The sequence below is a fragment of the Vitis vinifera genome, chromosome 13 (genome assembly GCF_030704535.1).
Source record: "Vitis vinifera cultivar Pinot Noir 40024 chromosome 13, ASM3070453v1".
Classification (NCBI taxonomy): domain Eukaryota; kingdom Viridiplantae; phylum Streptophyta; class Magnoliopsida; order Vitales; family Vitaceae; genus Vitis; species Vitis vinifera.
In genome coordinates this window covers 12,387,165-12,409,634 of record NC_081817.1, presented here as the reverse complement: position 1 = coordinate 12,409,634, position 22,470 = coordinate 12,387,165, and the positions used below count along the sequence as shown (strand labels likewise).

The 22,470-nt window shown below is 31.8% G+C and overlaps 1 protein-coding gene across 1 annotated transcript; it reads right to left on the bottom strand.

The window, feature by feature from the left end:
- Positions 1–1,456: 1,456 nt before the first annotated feature.
- LOC109123707 (uncharacterized protein At2g29880) lies at positions 1,457–2,894 on the bottom strand. The gene is made up of 2 exons (XM_019224222.2): positions 2,473–2,894; positions 1,457–2,094 (listed from the first exon to the last, which is right to left on the bottom strand). The coding sequence occupies exons 1-2, from the start codon at positions 2,824–2,826 to the stop codon at positions 1,573–1,575; spliced, it is 876 nt and encodes a 291-aa protein (XP_019079767.1). The 5' UTR covers positions 2,827–2,894; the 3' UTR covers positions 1,457–1,572.
- Positions 2,895–22,470: the final 19,576 nt, after the last annotated feature.

Here is a 22,470-nt window from a genome sequence, read left to right as displayed (position 1 = left end):
AGGCCAGACTTGTGTTGAACCGCCACTGAACCGGTCCACCCAATGGTCCAACCGCTGAACCAGTGGCCGGCTCATGAAAGATTGTGGCAATTAGCCCAAGCCCAACCCACTTTCCCCTTTTCTCTCAAACTAGGGCGGTACATTGAAAACAAGTGGGCCCAAGTACATGCCCACACCTTAACTAGGCAAACTCTCTGGGGATTTGAACTGGGCCTTTAAGTATACAAAATGAGGTAATGGGCCCCCCAGTTCTGTTTGCACCTTTGTTTAAGAAAGCATTTAAAAAGTATATATATAATATAAATATTTATGAATTAATTATATAACAAATATCAAAATAATATAAAAATAAAAACAAATTTTATGAATTAATTATAATAAATATCAAAATAATATAAATAGGAAAACAAATAATTTTGTAGATATTTATAACTATTAAAATCCAAATAAATTTAAATAATAAAATTTTATTTTATCTTAACAATTAATGGTTAAATATTTAATAAAATTAATAATTTTTTATGTTATCCTTATTGCAAGTTAAGCTATCAATATTAATGATGATAAAAGAAGGAAATGTGTTTAAAACTTTTAATTATTTATATATTTTATTCTTTTCGTATAATTATTTTTAATTTTGATCATATTGTGAACTCGCAATTTTCACGTGTGTCCCCACTCGATGACGAAACTCGCTTGTTATTTATTTGGTGAAAAAATGATTTTTATAAAAAGCTTGGAGTCACCATTTATTTTTATTTTATTTTTAAAGGGAAAACAAAATAAAAAAGAAAACCCTAAGGGGGTGTTTGGTACGTTGGAATAGGGAATGGAAATGAATATTTTGTTTTCTTTCCTATTTCTTAGTGGAATGGAATGAATTTGATGATTCCATTTCTAGCATTTGGATGAACTTAGGAATGCAAGATTAGAATGATTATTTGTTTCCATTCCAATGTTTGATAATAATATGAATGGAAATAAAAATAAATAAATTTACAATAATATCCTTTCATATAATTTAAAATATTTTTTATTTTTACTTTTATTTTAAAAAAAAATTTGAGAGGTTTTTTGTTATTAAATAATAAGACTAAAAAATATATATACTCGATAAATAAAAAATTAACCATAAAAAATCGTATAACCCTAATGCACAAATATTCAATTATTATTTTTATTAAAAATTTGAATAATTTGTCATGCTTAAGTAGTTAAATATTTGTTTTTTTTTTCCTCAAAATTTTAAATAATTTGTCATGCAAAAAAAACTATAGAATTATATTTTACTAAGAAAAAAAAGGAGAAAAAAAATATAAGAACATATAAATTGTCAAAGCTACCAAATACTTATTTCTTATTTGCAAAAAATGAAATAAAAAAACACAAACTTCATTCTAGTTCTCAATATAAGTACCATATCTACTAAAATCTATAACTAGTATATCCTCCAAAATTAAGCCATCAAATCAATAAAAAAGTTCCTAGGAAAGTGATGAAACAAAATCCAACCTAAAATTTCTATCAATCCAACCTAAAGACAATAAATCAACAAGGATGCAACATGGAGATTTATGGGGTTTGAAGAAGTTGTTTCGCCCATTCAACCTTGAGATCTTCATCTAAATTGAACAAAAGTTTGACTTTCATTGGGTCACTCATAATAATTTGACTTAACTTCAATATGTCCAACCTATTAAGATTAGGAAGTTTCTCCAACTCACCAACCACTCTATTTTCCTTTTCCGTCTGTTGGTTGAAGTTACCAACAAGGCTCTCTAATGCATTGCATGTTCTTGTCATCACATTAATTAAAGTTGTGTCATCATTCCTTGCTCTTTTCCTACGAGATTGTGATGAACATTCCATTCTACTTGGAGTGGATGCAACTGTATTAGTATGAGAGGCATCAACTTCAGCTTCTAAGTCATCAACTCCAATGCCATTGCTTGCTTCAACTTGATCTAACTCTTCCAAAATATCAGCAGCTGACATTGCTCCTTTTCCATTAGCACGATCTTTACCAAAAACAAGACTTAGATCATCAAAATGTGGAAATGGCTTGAGTCTCAAACCATTAGCATCTTTATGCCCCTGTAAAATAAACAAAAAATAATTAGCACCTTTAAAATAAAAGTTACTAACTTAAAGAAATATTAATCTCATGCCACATTGGTTTGAAGACAAGATAAATGATTAAGAATATATATCATGTCTTTCCTTGATGAAATGAATTATAGAATAGGGTCTATTTGAATTTTTATGATCACTTCCAACTATAACTCCTAATTATTTTCCTAAAAGCAGCAATGGTAGATACTAAAAAAGAAAGAATATATCATGCATTAAAATGTAATTCATATAAAATACATAATATATTGAAAGCAAAAGAATATACCAATGTATCAAATTACATTAACAAGATGTTGTGGAATAAAAATACAAGATAGGAAGTATTGTAAATATATTTACCTTTACCCAACCTTCAAATACATCTTGATCACATAAAACCATTTTCTTTTCATTGTCCCAAGAAAACCCGCTACCATGGGTTAACATATCCATTATGGCATTGAATTGTTTTTTTAAAGTCTTCACACGCGATTCAATATGTGGACTTGCTTTAAGTCCACTATTTGGAAGCTTTTCCTCTAACATCTTCTCCACTTGTAAAAATGCTCCTGGTTTAAACCCATTGTCACATTTTACCTTCCCTGAAACACACAACTCAACAAGACACTCAACCAATTTTTCATCCTCACCAGGAGTCCACACTCGTTTGTTTCTTCCACGCCCTCTTATTTGACCACTTGATGTAGAATCCATCCTATGTTTCAAAAATATCAAATTATATAACTATATTTTAAGAAAAAATATAATATGAAGACAATTATAATAAACACATGTCTAATTATATCTCAAATTCAACAATAGAAAAACATTATCAAATTCAATTCAAACTAGTTCATCACATAATAATCCATACAAACCATTCAAAATTTGCAAATGATAAGTCTAAAACATCAAACATAATTTTTCTCCTAAAATAAACAACATACTATAATGTCCTCCATTCATTAAACATTTGAATTGCTAAATTTCTTCGCCAAGCGCTCCATTGATCCGATGGTTCAATTATAGTTATTGGTTCACCTACAACTTGGTGGTCTTGCACATCCAACTCTTGTTCCAATGGATCCACAGGCATCTCTCTTTTAATGAGATTATGAATAAGACAACAAGCAAGAATGATTTTGCATTGTGTCTTTATTGGATAGAAACAAGGGCTCCTAAGTATAGCCCAACGTAGTTTAAGCAAACCAAAACATCTCTCGATAACATTTCTTGCTGCAGAATGCTTCATGTTGAAAAACTCTTCATGGGTTGTTGGCATGTGTCCCTCTCTCCAATCATTGAGATGATATCTTTGCCCTCTATATGGGGCAAGAAACCCTTTTCCATTTGTATAGCCAACATCAACAAGATAGTAATAACCTAAAATGAATATTCCAAAACATATTTTAAAAAATATATCATATATTAAAAAGAAATCAATTGTTTATAAAAACCATATTTTACCATGTGGAACTGTCAGTCCATTTCTCCTACTAACTGCATCTCGAAGCACTCGAGAATCAGAGGTTGATCCCTCCCAACCTGGCAATACATAAATAAATTGCATGTCTTGAGAACAAACTCCTAAGACATTTGTTGCAATTTCATTCTTCCTTGTTCGATATCTAGGTTTGTCTCCCTCACGTACATTCACTTTAATGTAAGTTCCATCTAAAGCTCCTAGACAATTCTATTTAAATAAAAACATTAGTATTACTATAATATGAAATAATTAAACCTATATAAACTTAATTTATAATTTATATACCTTAAACCATTTCCATCTCTCATCTGTGGAGTTCTCAGAGACTGGTTCCGGTTTTTTGAGTAATACTCCTTGTAGGCGAATGACTGCATTCAATACTGCATTGAAATGTCTACTAATAGTTTCTCCAGACCTTAAGAATCGAAATTTTATAACTCGATTCTTTACATGATGTGCAAGAATATGTAAGAATAATGCAACCATTTCTTCTACATCAATATATTTTGAATCCTTTAGTTTACCAATAGTACGAAGCATAGAACATAACGTGGTGAAAGTATGTCTATCCATCCTAAGTTGCTCCATACATGCTACATCACTCCCATAAATCAATCGATTAAGATTTTCAACTCGCAAAAATTCTCTATTTGCAGGTCTTTCCATCAATGTTCGCCTCTGATAATGTTTCCTTGTAGTCGTACAAAGTGCAGTAAGCATATTAAGTATGTTTACTATAATATATAGAATCAGGATAAGTTGTTCTTTTCTTTCCATCTCAATGAGGTCCATGGCTGTGCAAGAGTCCTAATCATAAAGGAAGAAAAACACCATAATATTTAATATTATTAAATATTAATGTTCTATTTAGAATTATGTAAAAAAATAAACACCACCTAACTTTAAATGCCAATTTCAAATTTTTATTTTTATTTTTTTGTATAAAAGAAAAAAAAATAAAATTATATATTTTCAAATTATTTACACTTTACCTGAGAAATGAAAAATAAGCTTTAAAAGAAACTTCTCTTTTCCTTTCATTTTTCTTTCTATTTTTTTCCTTCTTTCTAAGATGTTTTGCCTCAAAATTTTCAACAACTGCCATTGCTTGTGGATGTGACTGTTTGAGTACATAATCATTTCCCCTTACACTTTAAGCCAATAAAAAGGGAAAAAAGTGGTATGGGCAATACAAATAAGAAACTACGGCAGAGCCGATGGTATGGACAATCATCCTGTTGTGTAATGATAAATTGCAACCCGGGGAAAGTGAAAGAAACCCATTGTCATTAAAACGATATGGACTTAAATTAGCTCTGCAAAAATTACCATATAAACTTTAAACCAAGGTTGGCTAGTGGGTGCTTGACAGCAGGTTAATTTCATTTCAAACATTTTTCACCATAATCTATGCATTCTTTCTACCTGTCTAATATTATAGTTCTTGAATTGCAACTTTCATATTAATGATCTACGAGGCGATTTGTGTGACACGAGAGATAAAAGAATTCCCATAGGTTCTTAAATAAAATAAAGAATTCTAATTATCACAGTCACGGAGAGCAGAATTGGGTGGTGGGGTGGGTGTGGTAAGAAGACTTCGTATTACCGGAATGACAACCCCATGATTTACTCAATTTAAACATAGCAGGAAGACAGTCTAAGTTGATAAAGGAATTATGCTACAATTAGTAGCTATACCAGAGGCTTGAGTCAAATCCCACCAGGGTCAAGGTTGGGGTTTTGTGAATATGGGGGGTGGTCCTCTGTGGAAAAGAAAGTTATCTACTCCGACTTCTCAACAGCAGTACCAGATTATACTTAAAACTATTATCAAATTGAAACATCCGTTTAATTTTAGAATGACATTATCCTAACCATTAAAAATTTTAAATATTGCAAAGACGTGAAATCGAAAAATCTTTTTCCAACCATTTCAATTTTTCTCTCCAGTTTTCATTAATACAATATAAAGAAACATCAAATACAAGATTCCAAACACAAATTAATAAAAATAAATAAATAATAATCGATTTATAAAGAGGAAGAAACACATATAAAGAAGTAGAAGAAGAAAGAAAAAATAAGGTAAACCTGATCGGAGATGTAGAAGGGAGTTTTCAGAACTTAGTTGCAGCAAACAATGACGAATCCTAGACCCAACAATCAAAATGAACATCCAAAACCCTATAAATTAGAAATTGATTTTTTTTTTTAAATATAGTGGAAGGTTTAATTAATTCAATTTGGAAGAATCACTTGTTGTAGAGAATTGGATGATGAATGGGTTTCTAGCTTTGCAAAGAAGATAAGAAGTGGACGATAAATGGATTTCTACCTTTACAAAGAAGATAAACATCTGGAAGGTTTAATTAATTCAATTTGGAAGAATCACTTGTTGTAGAGAATTGGATGATGAGTGGGTTTCTAGCTTTGCAAAGAAGATAAGAAGTGGATGATAAATGGATTTCTACCTTTACAAAGAAGATAAACATCGGGTTTGAAGAACGAGATAAGAGGGTAAAATAGTAATTTAGGTTATTTTATATTATCAAATTGATTTAATGAATCAGAATACCACCTATTTTTTATGAATGCAAATCCGACTTATAAGTTGAATTTGATTTCTGCCGGAATAATTTTTTATTCCATTTCCATCATCTTAACATTTATCCAAACATAGGAATAAGAGAGAAAAAGAATGAGATGTCTATTCCCACTTCCTATTCCCGTGTACCAAACACCCCCTAAGTGTGATTCCTTATTTGGAAAAGACGGTCTGTGAAAACAGAGATAAGTCCAAGGGTCAGATTACTTATCGGGAAGGTACGGTGAAAGAACATAGCACCCCTCTAAGCCCCTTAAGAACGGGTCTCTACTAAATAAGGTGAAACAAGTGTGACAATTGATGATAAAATCAATGGATACCAATGAAATAATCAAATAATAAAACAAATCGAGCATGAGAATGAATAAATAAATGAAGTAGGAGTGGGAGCGTACCTTAGTAGCAAATAAGAATGTGCTGTCATGGAAAAAAGGTTAGCCCATAATGAAAAATGTAAAATATCTCACACAAAACTGGTCAAAATCGCACAATATCAATCATGCAATTCACTTGAATTATTTTTGAAAGAAATGTTATGAATGTTGGGCCCCCACCAAAGTCCAATTTATTTTGCATGAATTAATCCCACAAATTTCATTATTTTGGAATTATGAAAATTGCCTTCATGCTTATCAAAAATCAAGGAAAGCAGTAAATTATTTTAAAATCAAAGAAAATTTGTGAAAGTGTTTAACTGAAATGAAAGGTAGCAAGTTTATTTAAAAACGATATTTTTAATGACTTAAAACCCTAATGAAGGATGAAAAGTGGTAGAATTAAAAAATATTTGAAAACTGGAGTGAAATTAAAATTATTTGAAATAAAATTAAAGTTTTGAAAATTATTTGAAATCTGAAATCTTAAAAATTAAATTTTAAAAAATATATTTGAAAATTGGAATTTTGAAAAAGTATTTGAAAATGGAAGTTTTGAAAATTAAATTTGAAAATAGGAATTTTGAATAATTGTTTGAGAATGGAATTTTTAAAAATTAAATTTGAAAATTGGAATTTTGAAAAATTATTAGAAAACGGAAGTTTTGACAATTAAATTTGAAAATTGGAATTTTGAAAAATTATTTGAAAATGAAAATTTTAAAAATTGGAATTTTGGAGAATTATTTGAGAATGAAATTTCTTAATAATTAAATTTGAAAATTGGAATTTTGGAAAATTATTTGAAAATGAAAGTTTTGAAAATTAGATTTGAAAATTGAAAATTTGGAAAGTTATTTGAAAATGGAAGTTTTTACAGGTAAATTTGAAAATTGGAATTTTGGAAAATTATTTGAAAATGGAAGTTTAGAAAATTAAATCTGGAAATTGAAGTTTTGAAAATTATTTGAAAATTGAAATTTTGAAAAAAAAAATAAAAATTGAAAATGGAATTTAAAAAAAAATTAAAAATTGAAAATTATAATTTTGAAAATGGAATTTTTAATTTGTAATTCGAAAATTTGAAAAATTATTTGAAAATGGATTTTATTATTTTTTTTTAAAAAAACATTTTTGACACCAAGAAATGAAGGATTAAGAGGATGACACTTAGCCCTTGGGGTACTTTGGTGTTGTGGCACTGGCTTATCCTTTGAATCCTTTTCTAGGTTTGGTTTGTGGGTTTTTCTAAACTTCTTAACTTTGAAGAAATCCATTATAAAATATGTCTTTTGAGGCAAAGCAACTTTTTCTTATAACCAAAACATAAAAAGCTACAAAATCCAAGCCCCACTAAGAACAAAACCACCTATCTTAACCCTATGAGGCCCAAAAATAGCCTCAAATTCAAACTTATTAGACAACAAAACTCTTTTTTAAAAAAAAAAGACTATCTAGAGGTTCAAGCAAGCTAAAAACAACAAAGAAATCTATTTTTCTTTGAAACACAAAACCCTAAACTAAAACCCCATTTTTTTAGTAGAAAAGTAAATGTAGTCAGATCACAACGTAAATGCAGTCAGATGAACTTTGAAACAACACTTACGATGATCAAAAACCCAGAAACCTCTCACGAGTTAATAAAAATTTTAACATTTCAGTCTCAAAAAAGTACATTTTCCACCAACATTACTCCAAAAAAGAACCAGAGATCAGATCAGTCTTACTTAACCCTGAAACAACACTTACACTGTTGTATTATGTGGCTCATATTTGAGCGAAAAGACATATGGAGAAAAAAGGGCAAAATGTTGGAGTGAAGCAGAAGTGAACGAGAGCGTAGCAAAGTGGAACGGAGCGGAGGCAATTAGCCGTGGAAATCCTCTTTCCCTGTTCCCGTGGACGTAGGCAATTAGCGGAACCATGTTAAATCTCCGTGTTCTTCTTTCTCATTTTTTTTTCTATTTTTCACCATTAATTATTGCACGGATTCCAAAAATTGGTATCAGAGCACCAGGTTCAATGTTTGGGATTTCTTCTACGAAGTTCGACATGGTCAAGTTTGATGGATCTGGGAATTTCGGCCTATGGCAGAGGAGGATTAAGGATCTGTTAGTGCAGCAAGGTATGGTGAAGGTGTTATATGGAAAGCAACTAGATGGAATGAACAATATGGATTGGAAGGATCTGAAAGCGAAGACTGCAGCCATGATCAAGCTTTGTTTGGTTGATGACGTGATGTACCATGTCATGGATGAGGAATCCCTGACGACAATTTGGTTGAAATTGGAAAGTCGGTATATGTCTAAGTAGTTGACGAACAAGTTGTATCTTAAGCAGAAATTGTATGGTCTTAAGATGGTATAGGGCTCAGATTTAAGCCAACATATCAATGTGTTTAATAAGATCATTAGTGATTTGAAGTGAATTGATGTGAAGTTCGAAGACGAAGACAAGGCGTTGATGTTACTGAATTCCCTTTCTACTTCTTCTATGTATGAAAATCTGGTTACAACTCTGATGTGGGGGAAAGAAACTCTTGATTTGGAGGAGATCATGAGCATTCTTTTAGGATTCAATCAGAGGAAGAACGCCAATGATGAGAGTTCTCAAGGTGAAGGTTTGTGGCAAAGAGTAATCAGGAACGTGGGAGAAACAAGTTCCGGAGTGAATCGAGTAACAATAAATCCCGATCTAAATCTAGGAAGAGAAAGGACATACAATGTTATAAGTGCTGGAAAAAGAAGCACATGAAACGAGATTTTCCAGAGAAAAAGAAAGGGGGCTTAGTATCGGAAAATAAAGAAGGTTCATCAAAGTCTGCGAATGTAGTGGCATAAGAAGACTCAAAGAGTGGTGATGGTGATATGTTGTCAGTTTCATCCAGTTCAGATCATCTTACAGATTCTTGGATCTTGGATTCAACATGCTCTTATCATATGACACCCAATAAAGATTGGTTTAACACATACATGTTGGTAAATTCTGGTTCTATTCTTATGGGTAATGATGCTTCATGTAAAGTTGCTAGAATAGAGAATATCATAATTAAAATGTTTGATGATGTTGTTAGAACGTTGTGTGATGTTAGACATGTACCTGATTTAAGGAAAAATCTAATTTCTTTGGGGACTTTAGACTGTAATGGGTTTAGTTACAAGTCTACAAGTGCAGTAATGAAGGTAAGCAAAGGTGCTATGATAGTGATGAAAGGGCAAAAATTAATAAGAAATATTTATAAACTGTTGGGTACCACAATTATAGGTGGAGTTGCAACCGTAGAGTCTGAGTCAGAAAATATAGTTTTGTGGCATATGCGGTTAGGGCATATGGGTGAGTGTGGGGTGATGGAGCTTCACAAGAGAAATCTGTTGAAGGGTATCAAAACATGTAAACTTGATTTTTGCAAGTATTGTGTTTTTGGGAAACAGAATAAAGTGCAGTTCAAGACATCCACACACAAGACAGAGGGGGTTCTTGACTTTGTTCATACAGAATTTTGGGGACCAGTAAGGGTAGCATCATTGGAGGAAGTATGTATTTTGTGAGTTTTATTGATGATTACTCATGAAAGGTTTGGGTGTACTTCATGCGACACAAGTTAGAAATGTTTGCCAAGTTCAAGTTGTGGAAAACTGAAGTAGAAAACCATACAGGGAGAAAGGTAAAATGCCTCAGATTAGATAATGGTACTGAGTATACAGATTCAATGTTCACAGAATTGTGTGAGCAACATGGGATTAAGAGACACTTCACAGTACGCAAGACACCATAGCAGAATGGTGTAGTAGAAAAGATGAACAAAACAATAGCTGAAAGAGCTCGATGTCTCAAATTGAATGCAGGCCTTGAAAATAAATTTTGGGCAGAAGCAATGAACATGGCATGTTACTTGATCAATAGGTCACCCAGAGCAACATTAGATGGGAAAGTAGCAAAGGAGGTATGGACAGGCAATCCGGTAGATTACTCTGGTTTGAGAGTATTTGGGTGTCTAGCCTATGTGCACATTCCTAATGAGGAGAGATCAAAGCTTGATGTGAAGTCTAGATAGTGTATATTTCTAGGGTATCAGAAAGGGGTGAAAGGCTTCAAGCTCTAGGATCCAAAGGCAAATAAGGTGGTGATCAGTAGAGATGTGGTTTTTGATGAGAAACCCATGTTACAGTGTACTCAGAAAGGAGAGAAATAGGAACTAGAAAGTTGTAGTAGTAATGAACGACTGATACAGGTGGAATTAGAGACCCATGATATAGCGGATCATGCTCGGAATGCAGGGAAGTCTAATTCAGAAGATCAACAACATCACAGTATAGCCATAGACAGATCTAGACGCACTATTAAGCCACCTACCAGGTATGGTTTTGAAGATTTGGTTTCTGATGCATTGATTACTAGTAGCGGAGATCCTACTACCTTTCAAGAGGCTATGCACAACCAAGAGAAAAGTAGATGGATAGGTGTTATGATGGAGAAGATTCAGTCTTTGCATAAGAACCAGACATGGGATTTGGTGGAGCTTTTAGAGGGGAAGAGAGCAATAGGATGTAAATGGGTGTACAAGAAGAAAGAAGCAGTTTCAGAAAAAGAGGGTGAAAAGTTCAAATCTCGTTTAATAGCAAAGGGTTACTCATAGAGGAAAGGGCTTGACTATGATGAGATCTTCTTCCCCGTGGTCAGACACACTTCCATCAGGACAATGTTGGGTTTGGTAGCACATTTTGACATGCAGTTGGAACAAATGGATGTAAAGACAACTTTTCTTCATGGTGATTTGGAGGAGTTGGTCTATATGGTACAACCAGAAGGGTTTATTTAACATGGACAAGAACACTTGGTCTGTAAATTGAGGAAATCACTTTATGGGTTGAAACAGTCTCCAAGGCAGTGGTACAAGTGTTTTGAGTCCTACATGATCAGGATTGGCTATAAGAGATGTGAGTATGATTGCTATGTTTATGTAAAGAGCCTAGATGATGATTCATCATTTTTTTTTTCTATTACTCTATGTGGATGACATGTTAATTGTTGTAAAGAGTATGGTTGAGGTCAATAAGTTGAAGTCCTTGTTGCGTAAGGAGTTTGACATGAAGGACTTAGGTGCAGCCAAGAAGATTCTTGGAATGGAGATTCATAGGGATAGAGCTTCAGGGAGATTATGGTTATCTCAGTATAGCTATGTTAAGAAAGTGTTGGAGAGGTTCAACATGGATGATGCAAAACCAGTAAGTACACCTTTGGCAAATCATTTTAGGTTGTCTACTAATCAATGTCCAAAGACAGATGATGAAGTGAAAGATATGTCAAAGGTTCCATATGCAAGTGCAATGGGATGCTTGATGTATGCTATGGTTTGTACAAGACCAGATTTGGCGCATGTTGTTATTGTGGTGAGCAAGTTTTTATCAAATCTGGGAAGAATACATTGGGATGTAGTCAAGTGGATTTTTAGATACTTAAGTGGTACTACAGACTATGACATCATGTTCAACAAACAACAGGGTGATCCTTCAGTTAGAGGATATGTTGATGCAGACTATGCAAGTGACTTGGATGATAGGAGGTCTACCACAGGTTATGTATTCACCCTTGGTGGGGGACCTATTTGTTGGAAGTCTATAATACAGTCTTTAGTTGCACTATTTACTGCTGAGTCAGAATATATGGCAATTGCTAAGGCTGTAAAGGAATCATTATGGCTTATAGGTTTGGTTAAGGAGTTGGGTATTCAGCAAGGTGGAGTTCAATTATATTGTGATAGTCAGAGTGCCATTTATTTGGCAAAGAACTAGGTGTATCATGCAAGGACCAAACATATAGATGTGAGGTTCCATAAGATCAAGGAATTGGTTTCTTCTGGTGAACTGTTACTTGGGAAGGTCCATACCTCTGAGAAAGCAGCAGACATGTTGACAAAGCTTGTTCCCATAGAAAAGTTCAAGCATTGCTTGAACTTGATTAATGTCTCCAATTGCTAGATAGGAGATACCCCAACCTATTGTCTTAGGTGGAGTTATAAGCTATGTTTCTTGTCTCCTAAGAGGTGAGTGAATATTCGCCAAGGTGGAGATTGTTGTACTATGTGACTCATATTTGAGTGAAAAGACATATGGAGAAAAATAGACAAATTGCTGGAGTGAAGCGGAGTGGAACGGGAGCCTAACAACGGTATTTTCCATTCAGCTTGTACTTCTTTTGTTGTGGGGGCAAACGGTAGGTTGGGGGGGTGTTGCCCCCCGTGATACGGTTCAGGGGTATTTTTTGGAATTTCATTCCTAAGGGTTAGTATAAATTTTATTTTTTTTTTTTATTTTTATTTTTATGTAAACCTGATTTTAACATAGTGAACATCCTCTTTCCCTGTTCCCGTGGATGTAGGCAATTAGCCGAACCATGTTAAATCTCCATGTTCTTCTTTTTCGTTTTTTTTCTATTTTTCGCCATTAATCGTTGCACGGATACCAACATACACTGATTAAAACCTAAAAAACCTCTCTCAAGCTTACAAAAGTTTAACCATCTCAGTGCTCAACAATCCACATTTCTCAGCAACATCACACCAAACACCACCCCCTCACAAACCCGAATAGGTCAAATCATCTTTGCTGAACTCATAAACAACACCTATGGTGATGAAAACCTCCCAGAAACCTCTATAAGGTCACAAAAGCTTCACCTTCTCAGTGCTCAAAAGGCCCATATTTCTCCGAAAAACATACCAAACAACACCCTGAAATAGAAAACCCATTACCAACCTGATAGGTTTCCCCTCGAGCCCAGCTTCTAGCTCCTTTTCTCAACCTCTCCCCAAAAAGTCTCGTTCGTTCCTCGAAATCCATCCAGCTCCAGCTACCCCCTTCTGTTCGTTTTTTTTCCTCAACCTCCTTCTTGCTCTATTTTTTTTTTCTCCCAATCCCTTTTCTTGTTCTGTTTCTTTCTTCTCCTATAAGCTTCTACCCGTTGCACTACTCATCGTTCAAAAAAAAGGTCTCCATCCTCAACCACCACCATGGCAAGGTGGTAGCGTCCTTTGCCACATGTCTCAGTAGCTTGGCTCCTTTGGAAACCGTGCCCCCCCCCCCCCCCCCCCTCCAATAAATAAAATGCCCAACTCTCCCGGGTGGCCAGCAATACCTCTTGATCCACAAGAGTGGTCTACACATATATAATTATATATTTATGATGTCACTTGTTTGATCACCATTTCACCGTGGTCTAACTATTGAATTGTGAATTGACAATTTTTTTGGTTCAATAAGTAGTCTTATTCTGGAAACATTGACCAAAATGGCTACCAACACTTTGACCTATTGACCATTCACACATGTGGAAATTATTATTGGGAAAGATCCTTATATATTGAGTAAAATTGAGTACTTGATAATTTTTTTTCTCAATTTATTTTTCAAATTAAAAAAGAATCGTAAATTCCTTTAATAAAAAAAATCTTAATAGGTGGGATGCTATTTGATAAGGAATCCTATATTTTTATACTGATGTAATAATTACACATGGTTTTATCTATGTTGCATTTGGTTGGTTGATTTTTTTTTTTTAAATGAAATAACTATTGATTTTTTATTTTTTTATTTTTAAAAAACTTGTTTCTTTTAGGGATGACAATGAAGCTAAGTATATTTGGAACCCTACTCTACCTTGCTTCCAATAATATGAGTTTGTGAGGGGTTTAAATCAATTAAGGGTGAGTTTAAGATCTTATTTTATTTTTATATTTTAGCATAGGGTGGATGTGGTGTTGCCCCACCCCACCTTGTAATGTTATACTTTATTTACATATAAAATTAAATATAAATAATTTATTGTTTTTCATTTTTCTTATTTTTTTGAAAAAAATTAAAATATAAGTTTATTTATTATAAAAATAAAATTTATGAAAATCAATTAATTTATTTATAAATTGCGAATGTTTGTAAATTATATTTATTTTTATACAATACTTTTTTTTTAAAAATAATTGTAATAAAATTTTTTATATGGATACAAGTGAGTATAGAAAATTCTCTAATCCATCCCCTCCAATATAGGTTTCAGATGAGAATAGGAATACATTTAAATAATTAGGGTGGAGTTATGATGAAGGTGACCTATCTTGCAAATGTCTTGTTGACATCCTTATAATTCACGAGTTCTTTTATTTTTTTTTTATTTTTTGAGATTTTTGTTATAATTCTTTGCAATTCCAACTTAAAATTTAACTAACTTTTAGGGCTTTGATTTATATTAATTTTATGGAATTATTTTTTTAAAAATAAAACAAGAAAAAACAAACTTGTGATCACTATTTTGAGAAAATGCCCACTCTTTATTCAAAGTCTGGTTCATCTACAACCCATACGAAGCCATCACCATTTCAATCTTTGAAAATTTGAAAAGTTTCTCTTCTCACTTCCAATAGAATGTAAATGAACTTGTAGTGTTACAAAAAAGATCTCAAGGTAGCATATATCTATTGATGGTAATGCACAAAAGAAGTATATTAACTTGTATGCGAAAGCAGTATGAACAACACATGGGAAAAATAAGAAAACAATAACTAGTACATGCATCAACTATTGTTCATGCATGTACCATACTGTATCCATACATGTATTTCCTCATGATCAAGTATGTAATACTTTTGGCCTATAAACACTCATTGTAAACACTAATGGTAAGTCCCTTATTAATTTTTTCACTAATTTCTCCAAATTTTTTCACTAGATAAGTGAATTCCAAATCAAGCAAGACTTGGTAGGTTAGATGCATAACAAGTCTAATAATTTTTAAGGATAATTTGGAACTCAAAAATAAAGTTTACTCATTTCATACCCTTCAAAACCAAATTGACTATATTAGTATTTTCTTTTTTTCCACATAAGTATTCTTTTTTTTCTTTTATGTTTTTCCCAGATTTCTCATTAGGTAAACAAACTCCAAATCAACCAAAGCTTAATGCTTAGATTTGTTGATAGTTTAATGATTTTAAAAATAAATTGAAAATAAAAAATCAAATCAATTAATATTTGAATTTCTTAGACCAAACATATATTAATTTTAGCAATTTTGGACTATTTTTTGTTACACCAAGGTTTGATTGATTTTGATTTAATAATTATAAAACAAAATATAAAACAAATGATTATGTTTCAATTGTAATTAAATTAAATAAGATTTACAAAGAGAGAATCAAGAAAACATCAAGTCAAAAGAAAATTAAGAAGAAAGGGAGAAGAGATCTCAAAGAGATGATATCTTAAGATCATGCCCATAAAATCTTAGAATCTCTTTGTAAGGTTATTGGTCTACTAAGTTTATGTTAAATTGCATCTTTTTTAAAGCACTATAATTCATCAAAACGCCTAAATTGGTTTTATGATTTTATAAATTAGATAAGGAATCTTTCCAAATACAAACCATTTTTCATTAGTTCTATTCATGGTTAAAATAGTTTTCAAAATGTTTAAGAGTTAATCTAATTTGGTTTCCCAAAGATTTTGCACTAAAGTTGCAGAAATTTTAAAAACTAGCTCATTTCGATATTTTTTTAATGACTCCTATAAAAGTGAGATTATTTATTTCAAGGATAAAAACTCATGTCTTAACATGTAGTTCATCATTACAAAATGTTTTTTTATTGTAAGTTTTCATTTTGAAACAATTGGATTCGTTAAAGGTCAATTGTGTTTTAATTTTTCATATTTTATGAATGTTTTACCAAATTTGATCGAAGTGGCTTAATTGGTTATTTCAACCAATTGGTTGAAACGGTTATTGTTAGTTGATTGAATTAATTGAGGTTCACAAAAGCTCGTTTTACCTAGTTGATCAATTACTCGATCAAATGAGCTTCTAGGATGTAACGGTCACCTGTTAGGACATTAAATGCCTAACAATTAGTAGTTAGTTCAACACAAACTATGCCTAATAATGACTAGTTTGGGTCTCTAACTCCTATTTAAAGTTTCAAAATTTCTCATATGTAGAATAGTTCAAAATCATTCTTGAATATTATTTAAAGCTTAAGAGAGTGTGCTTGAGTACAATTTGTTCTTAAAATTGTATTTCATCTTAGTGAACCATTTAACCCTAGTTTCTTTGTATCCATTGAGTCAAATTGTAAACTAAGAGTTATATTATAGTCAAATCTATTCTGGTATACCTTGTGAGATGGGAAGTGTGGTGAAACACTAAGGGGATTCAAGAGTTGTTTTCTTGAGGTGTATGTAGAGGGGTCCTTAGAACCATAATCCAACAGGGTGCTTGGAGCTACAAGCCCAAGAGAGTTGATTGGAACATAATCTAATTGTATTCTTGAAGAATTTTGTTGGAAGCCTTGATCATAGTATAGAAAACTCTAGAATACTTCGTTCCCTAACCTTCAATCTCGTTAGGGGATATTTATAAGATTCCTATTAGGCTTAAGTGACTTGAACCCACTATAGGCTTGGGTCACTTGATCTAACCTAAAAAAAGGTCTTCATATATTACCTAACCCTATAAGGTTATCTAATTAATCAATTAGCCCAGTTTAGAAATACCATTCTCTAACCCTTATGCAACTTTGCATAATTACCACAATACCCTTTTGCACATAAGTGAACCAAGAGCTAATTCAACCTTTATAAATCATGTCCTCATGGTATATTAGCTTGAACGGGGACCATTGGTATTTATATGATAGTACTAGCTCCCTTAGAATCTAATTTTGAAGTTGACTTAACATCCCGCTACATAGAGTTAACTACATTCCAATACTTTATGTATATAATAACATGACACTAAGTGCTTGGGTCCGTGACTTGCTATCCACTATATATACTCCTCATGAACTGGTGTTTATAATCTAATAAGGTAAAACCTATCAACCTTTCAAGATTACGAGATTGCGTTTACCATCCTTAAGTAATAGATACTCCTATAGTGTGATCAATTGATATATCTTACCTCATAAAGAGCTTATGTCAAGTTCCACTTAAGGAACTGTTATGACCATATTTTACTTGAACACATGCTCTTAGAATCACCCAAGGGGATACACTGTCTAAAACCCATGAGATATCATGGTGCTTCTATTGAGAATACCTGTTGTTATAAGCTTTCACTAACAATGACCCAATTTATAGGGAATATATGATTACCATAGGATCTAACTTGTAGGTTAAAATGACTACTAACTTTGCCATAGACTCAATATTCTCTCAAGTTTAAGACACAATACAATATAACAGTTTGGTAAAGTTATGACTACTCGATAACCTTATATCATGAATCATCGTAGGTCATATCCAATGTTATTAGTTACACTTACCATGGGAAAGTCATCTTGATGGTCATTGCCAATCATCCCTTCAATTAGAAGGTAGTGCACTATAACCTTAAATGGATTGTCTAAGTTCACGTATCGAATGTTAATAAATTATTAATTTGCAAGAGACTATAACTTCGATCTTCTGTGCAACTCCTAATGCAACTAAGTCAGGTATAATACAAAAGATGTAGGTTAGAATGTTTATGAAATATAATGCATGGAATAAGAATAAATAAAAGTGAAATTGGAATATAATTAAATAAATAATAAATTCCAAATTTGTTACATCATGTCCTACTTTTAAGGGCTCTATCCTAATACTTAGTAGAACCCTCATTTTGGTTTATAGATTGAAGAGAATGGATGTAAGTAGAGTTGTGTTGAACCACTAAAATTTTGAGTTTATATTTTTCTTTTTATTTATATGTAAGTTCTCGTTATTGTTTTTTATTATATCATTGCTTATTTGTCTATTACATTCATCATAGTTCATATTTGTTGAAATTTGAAAAAGAGACTAACACTCAATCCATCCCCTTTCTTGGATGTTTTCCTTAGGTTGGTATATTTAGAATCCTAACAATTTTAATATGAGAATTATAGTATTAATAGAATCAATACTATAATTGTGTTTGTATTTAAAATTATTTTTAAAAATTATTAGACTCAATATTGAATCTAAAACATTAAGTCTTGCTTGATTGAGAACTTATTTTCCTAGTGAGAAAATTTTTAAAAACATAATTGTGTACAAAGACAAATTAATAGTCATTCTATATCAATTTTGGTCTAGGAATACTTGATATCATTACAAGAAATTATATTTTTCACAATTGCTATACACTATCGAAATAAACATTTTTCAATGGATAATCTCGATGCATGATAGTTGGGAAAAGATGTGTTGGCAAAAGTTTGTTGATGAGAACTTTTCGTCGTCAATAAAAAAAGTTTAGCAACAAACTATCCAATGGATTGAGACTTTTGTTATTTCTTGATACTCATGACCTCAAGTTTAAAAGGAAGTAGCTATGCCACTAGGCTAACTTTGTTATTTACAATATATATATATATATATATATATATATATATATATATATATATATATATATATTAATTCTTGTGTATTTTATATAATAATTAAATTAAAATAAATATAAATTTACAAATAAAATTATCAACATTTTAAAATAAAAAATACTTATACATATATCATCATTTCTTTTATGATACATTCAAATTAGATAAATTTCTATAAAATATACTTTTAAATTCTTGATAATACTTAATTTTTTTTGTAGTGTATTAATTGACATATTTTTTCAATTTCAAATTATTTATAAAAAAATTATAAACTCGTTAATAAATGTTTTAACTTTATAAATTAGATCAATTGAAATTTAGCATTAGATTCATTAACAAGTATATTAATTTTTGAAAACAATTCAATTCTTAAATATCAATGCAATTCATACTAAAATTCCTGCAACCAAAGAGGTTTAGAATACCCTATAGAATTAAATATAAAATATCTACTATGTAATGAAAATATCTTTATGTATTTTTAAAAAGGTAAATTATGTTTATTTTTATAATTCCTTTTAATTAAAAATATTATCAACCATTATCATTTTTTAAATATTATTATTTATTTCAACTATAAATACTATTTATGGTTGTATTAAAATATTAATATCCATATTTTATAATATCTACTTAAATATTCTTATTCTTTTTTGACAAAAAATATATCATTTTGTTTTAATTATATGAGCATTCATGTCTTTCCATACTTATCATTTGCATTAGTCATTTAAAAAGGTATTATCCATGTATTTGTGTTTATTTTAATATTCATTTTAATATTTTAATGCTGGCATATCATGAAGAGAATAAAAGTGAAGATGAGGAGTCTATGAAAAGTTCTCATCTGTTTTGTAGCCAGTGGATGATTGAGGTTTTTGTCGAGGGGATATGGAAGATGGAGTCTATTATGAATGTTAATGGAATAAAGGAAACTTGGAAAAAGTTGGTATGCAATGTGTGTAAGGCAAAATACGGTGCTTGTGTTCAATGCAGTAATGGAGCTGGCAAAACTTCTTTCCATCCCATGTGTGCGAGGGAAGCAAGACACAAAGTGGAGATTTAGGGAAAATTTGGTAGTGATAATCTTAAGCTACGGGCCTTTTGTTTAAAGCACTTAGAAGTCATGGATGTTAGCAAAACTCGACAGTTAGGAGATTTTTCTGCAGCTGTTGGCAGCAACATTTCAAGTCACCCACTAGTGGCATCAATTAACAAACCACACAAGTTAAAGATTCGTCTCAGAAATGGAGATAAAATTGTTGTTCATTTGGAAACACCTTATAACAATTCTAATAAATTGAGTGATGGTGAATTTCAAGGAACAAGATTGGTAAATACCAGATCAAAGGTCGAGTTTATGTCAGGATGTACTAATCTATGCGTATGCTAGAGCTAATTAACAGTGAAGGTGTTAACCCATCTGACTCCATAAATCTTGCATTGATCTTAAAGAAGTTAATTGACTGAGGAAAAGTCAGTGTGAAAGATGTAGCATTGGATATTGGAGTTTTACCTGATTCATTGGCTTCAACACTTGCTGATGATCACTTTGTCCCTGACTTGCAATGCAAAATAGTGAAATGAATTAAGGATAATGCTTACATGGGTACCTTGCAAAAAAATTTGAAAGTCAAAATAGAATATGCAATTTCATCAAATGATGAAATTGAAGAAGTTGATGGCTCTAATGTTGTGCTTGTCTCTGAGACTGATATTCCAGAACTAGTTCCTGTGAAGTTAGTTCCTCCATGGAGAAGAACAAAAAACAACATTAGGATTTTGAAGGATAATAGAAGAATATGCTCATCTGAAGTAACATTTAGTGACAATGGAACAACAATGGATCAGGTAAAGACAAATCAACTTTCTGGTGAAGGACTTGAAGATTCAAGTAAAGGATCTTTTCCTAATGCCACTGAAAAGCCTTTTACCAAGCCTACTGGATTTCAAGATTCTTTGGAAAGGAATTGACCTATATTTGAAAGTAGTGAACCTTCAAACTGTAGTCTTTCTGAAAGTGGACAAATTGAGGAAGATGGTGCTAAGGATAATACTTGGTGAATTTTAACAAGGAAAATCCTGTAAGTTTAGTTGTGGATCCAATTGCTCCTGATCTCATAAACAAAGAAACAATATCCGATTCTTACATGCACCCACTTATCTACCAGAAACTGAGGCAAACAGAGAGTGGGTTGCTTTTAAAGAACACAATTTGTAAGGTTGAAAGTTAAAAGGGGGCTAGAAATTTCTCCTATGGAAACATCTTCTTATGTCAGAGTTCCTTGCAATCACCAAAGTCAACATTCAACATGCACTAAAATGATTTGTAAATCTGATAGAAAATTTAGAGCAGTTGGTTAAGGCTAGGAATACAGGGTTTTTAGAACTTTCGTCAGAAGACGAAGTTGTAGGAAACTAATTTATTTTCAGAATAAGCTTCTTGGGAATGTCATTACAAGAAAGAACCTTAGCGATGATTTAATTTGTAAAGTTGTGAAAAGTCTACCTCAAGAGATTGAAGTGGTGTGGAAGAAAAAACGAGACTTTATGCTGGTTAACCAGTATCTTTGTGAGATTAAAGAAGCAAAGAAACATGAAATGAAAGAAAGGAGGCACAAAGAAGCACAGGCTGTACTTGCTGTTGCAACTATTATTGTTGTTGATTCTTCTAGGATTTCATCGTTTAGGAAAGATGTCATTGATGAACCTGCTCACTAGGAGAATCTATTGAAGATGAACACTTCTAGTGGAGGAGTTAGACTTTCCTCTCAGCCAATGCCACGAGCAAGGAGACACTTTCAAGGGTTGATGCCCCAAGGGTTTCATAAAAAAATAAAATAAAAATTCTTTGTCCAATTTATTTTAGATTTTTCTAAAGAGCATGGTGGATCATGTGACATTTGTAGACACTCTAAGATGATTTTGAATCCAATTTTAGTATGTTCCAATTGCAAGGTGGTTGTTCAATTGGATTGTTATCATAAGAAGGACATGACATGCCATTTTTCTTTTAAAAACACGATACACCATTTTAAAATGGTAACTTTTGGAAACTAGGTGACAGTTAGATCAAAAGCACATAATTCCTAAGGCAATAGTAGAAAATGATAAAGAAAAGTGTAGAAGCACTACGAATGATAAAAAAACACCAACAATTAATAACATTAATGGTGCAATGGAAGGTTGTTTTGAAATGAAACAAAGAAACACTCAATAACAAACACAAAGATCATAATTGGATGTGAAAATTAGGAGATATTTCTGAAAAAATGTATTGAACTCCTCTTTAACAATTACAATGAGCCTTTAAATAATGTTTGTAATGCAAAAATAAAGGAAATAACTGAAATAGAAAACTAGAAATAGGAAACCAAGGTAATTGGAAATTAGGAAAACTAGGAAAGAAATAGGAAACTAATGATGGACTGCCAATAGAAACTAATAATGTAGAAAATAGAAACTAATGGGAATAGAAACTAATTTAAAATAGAAACTA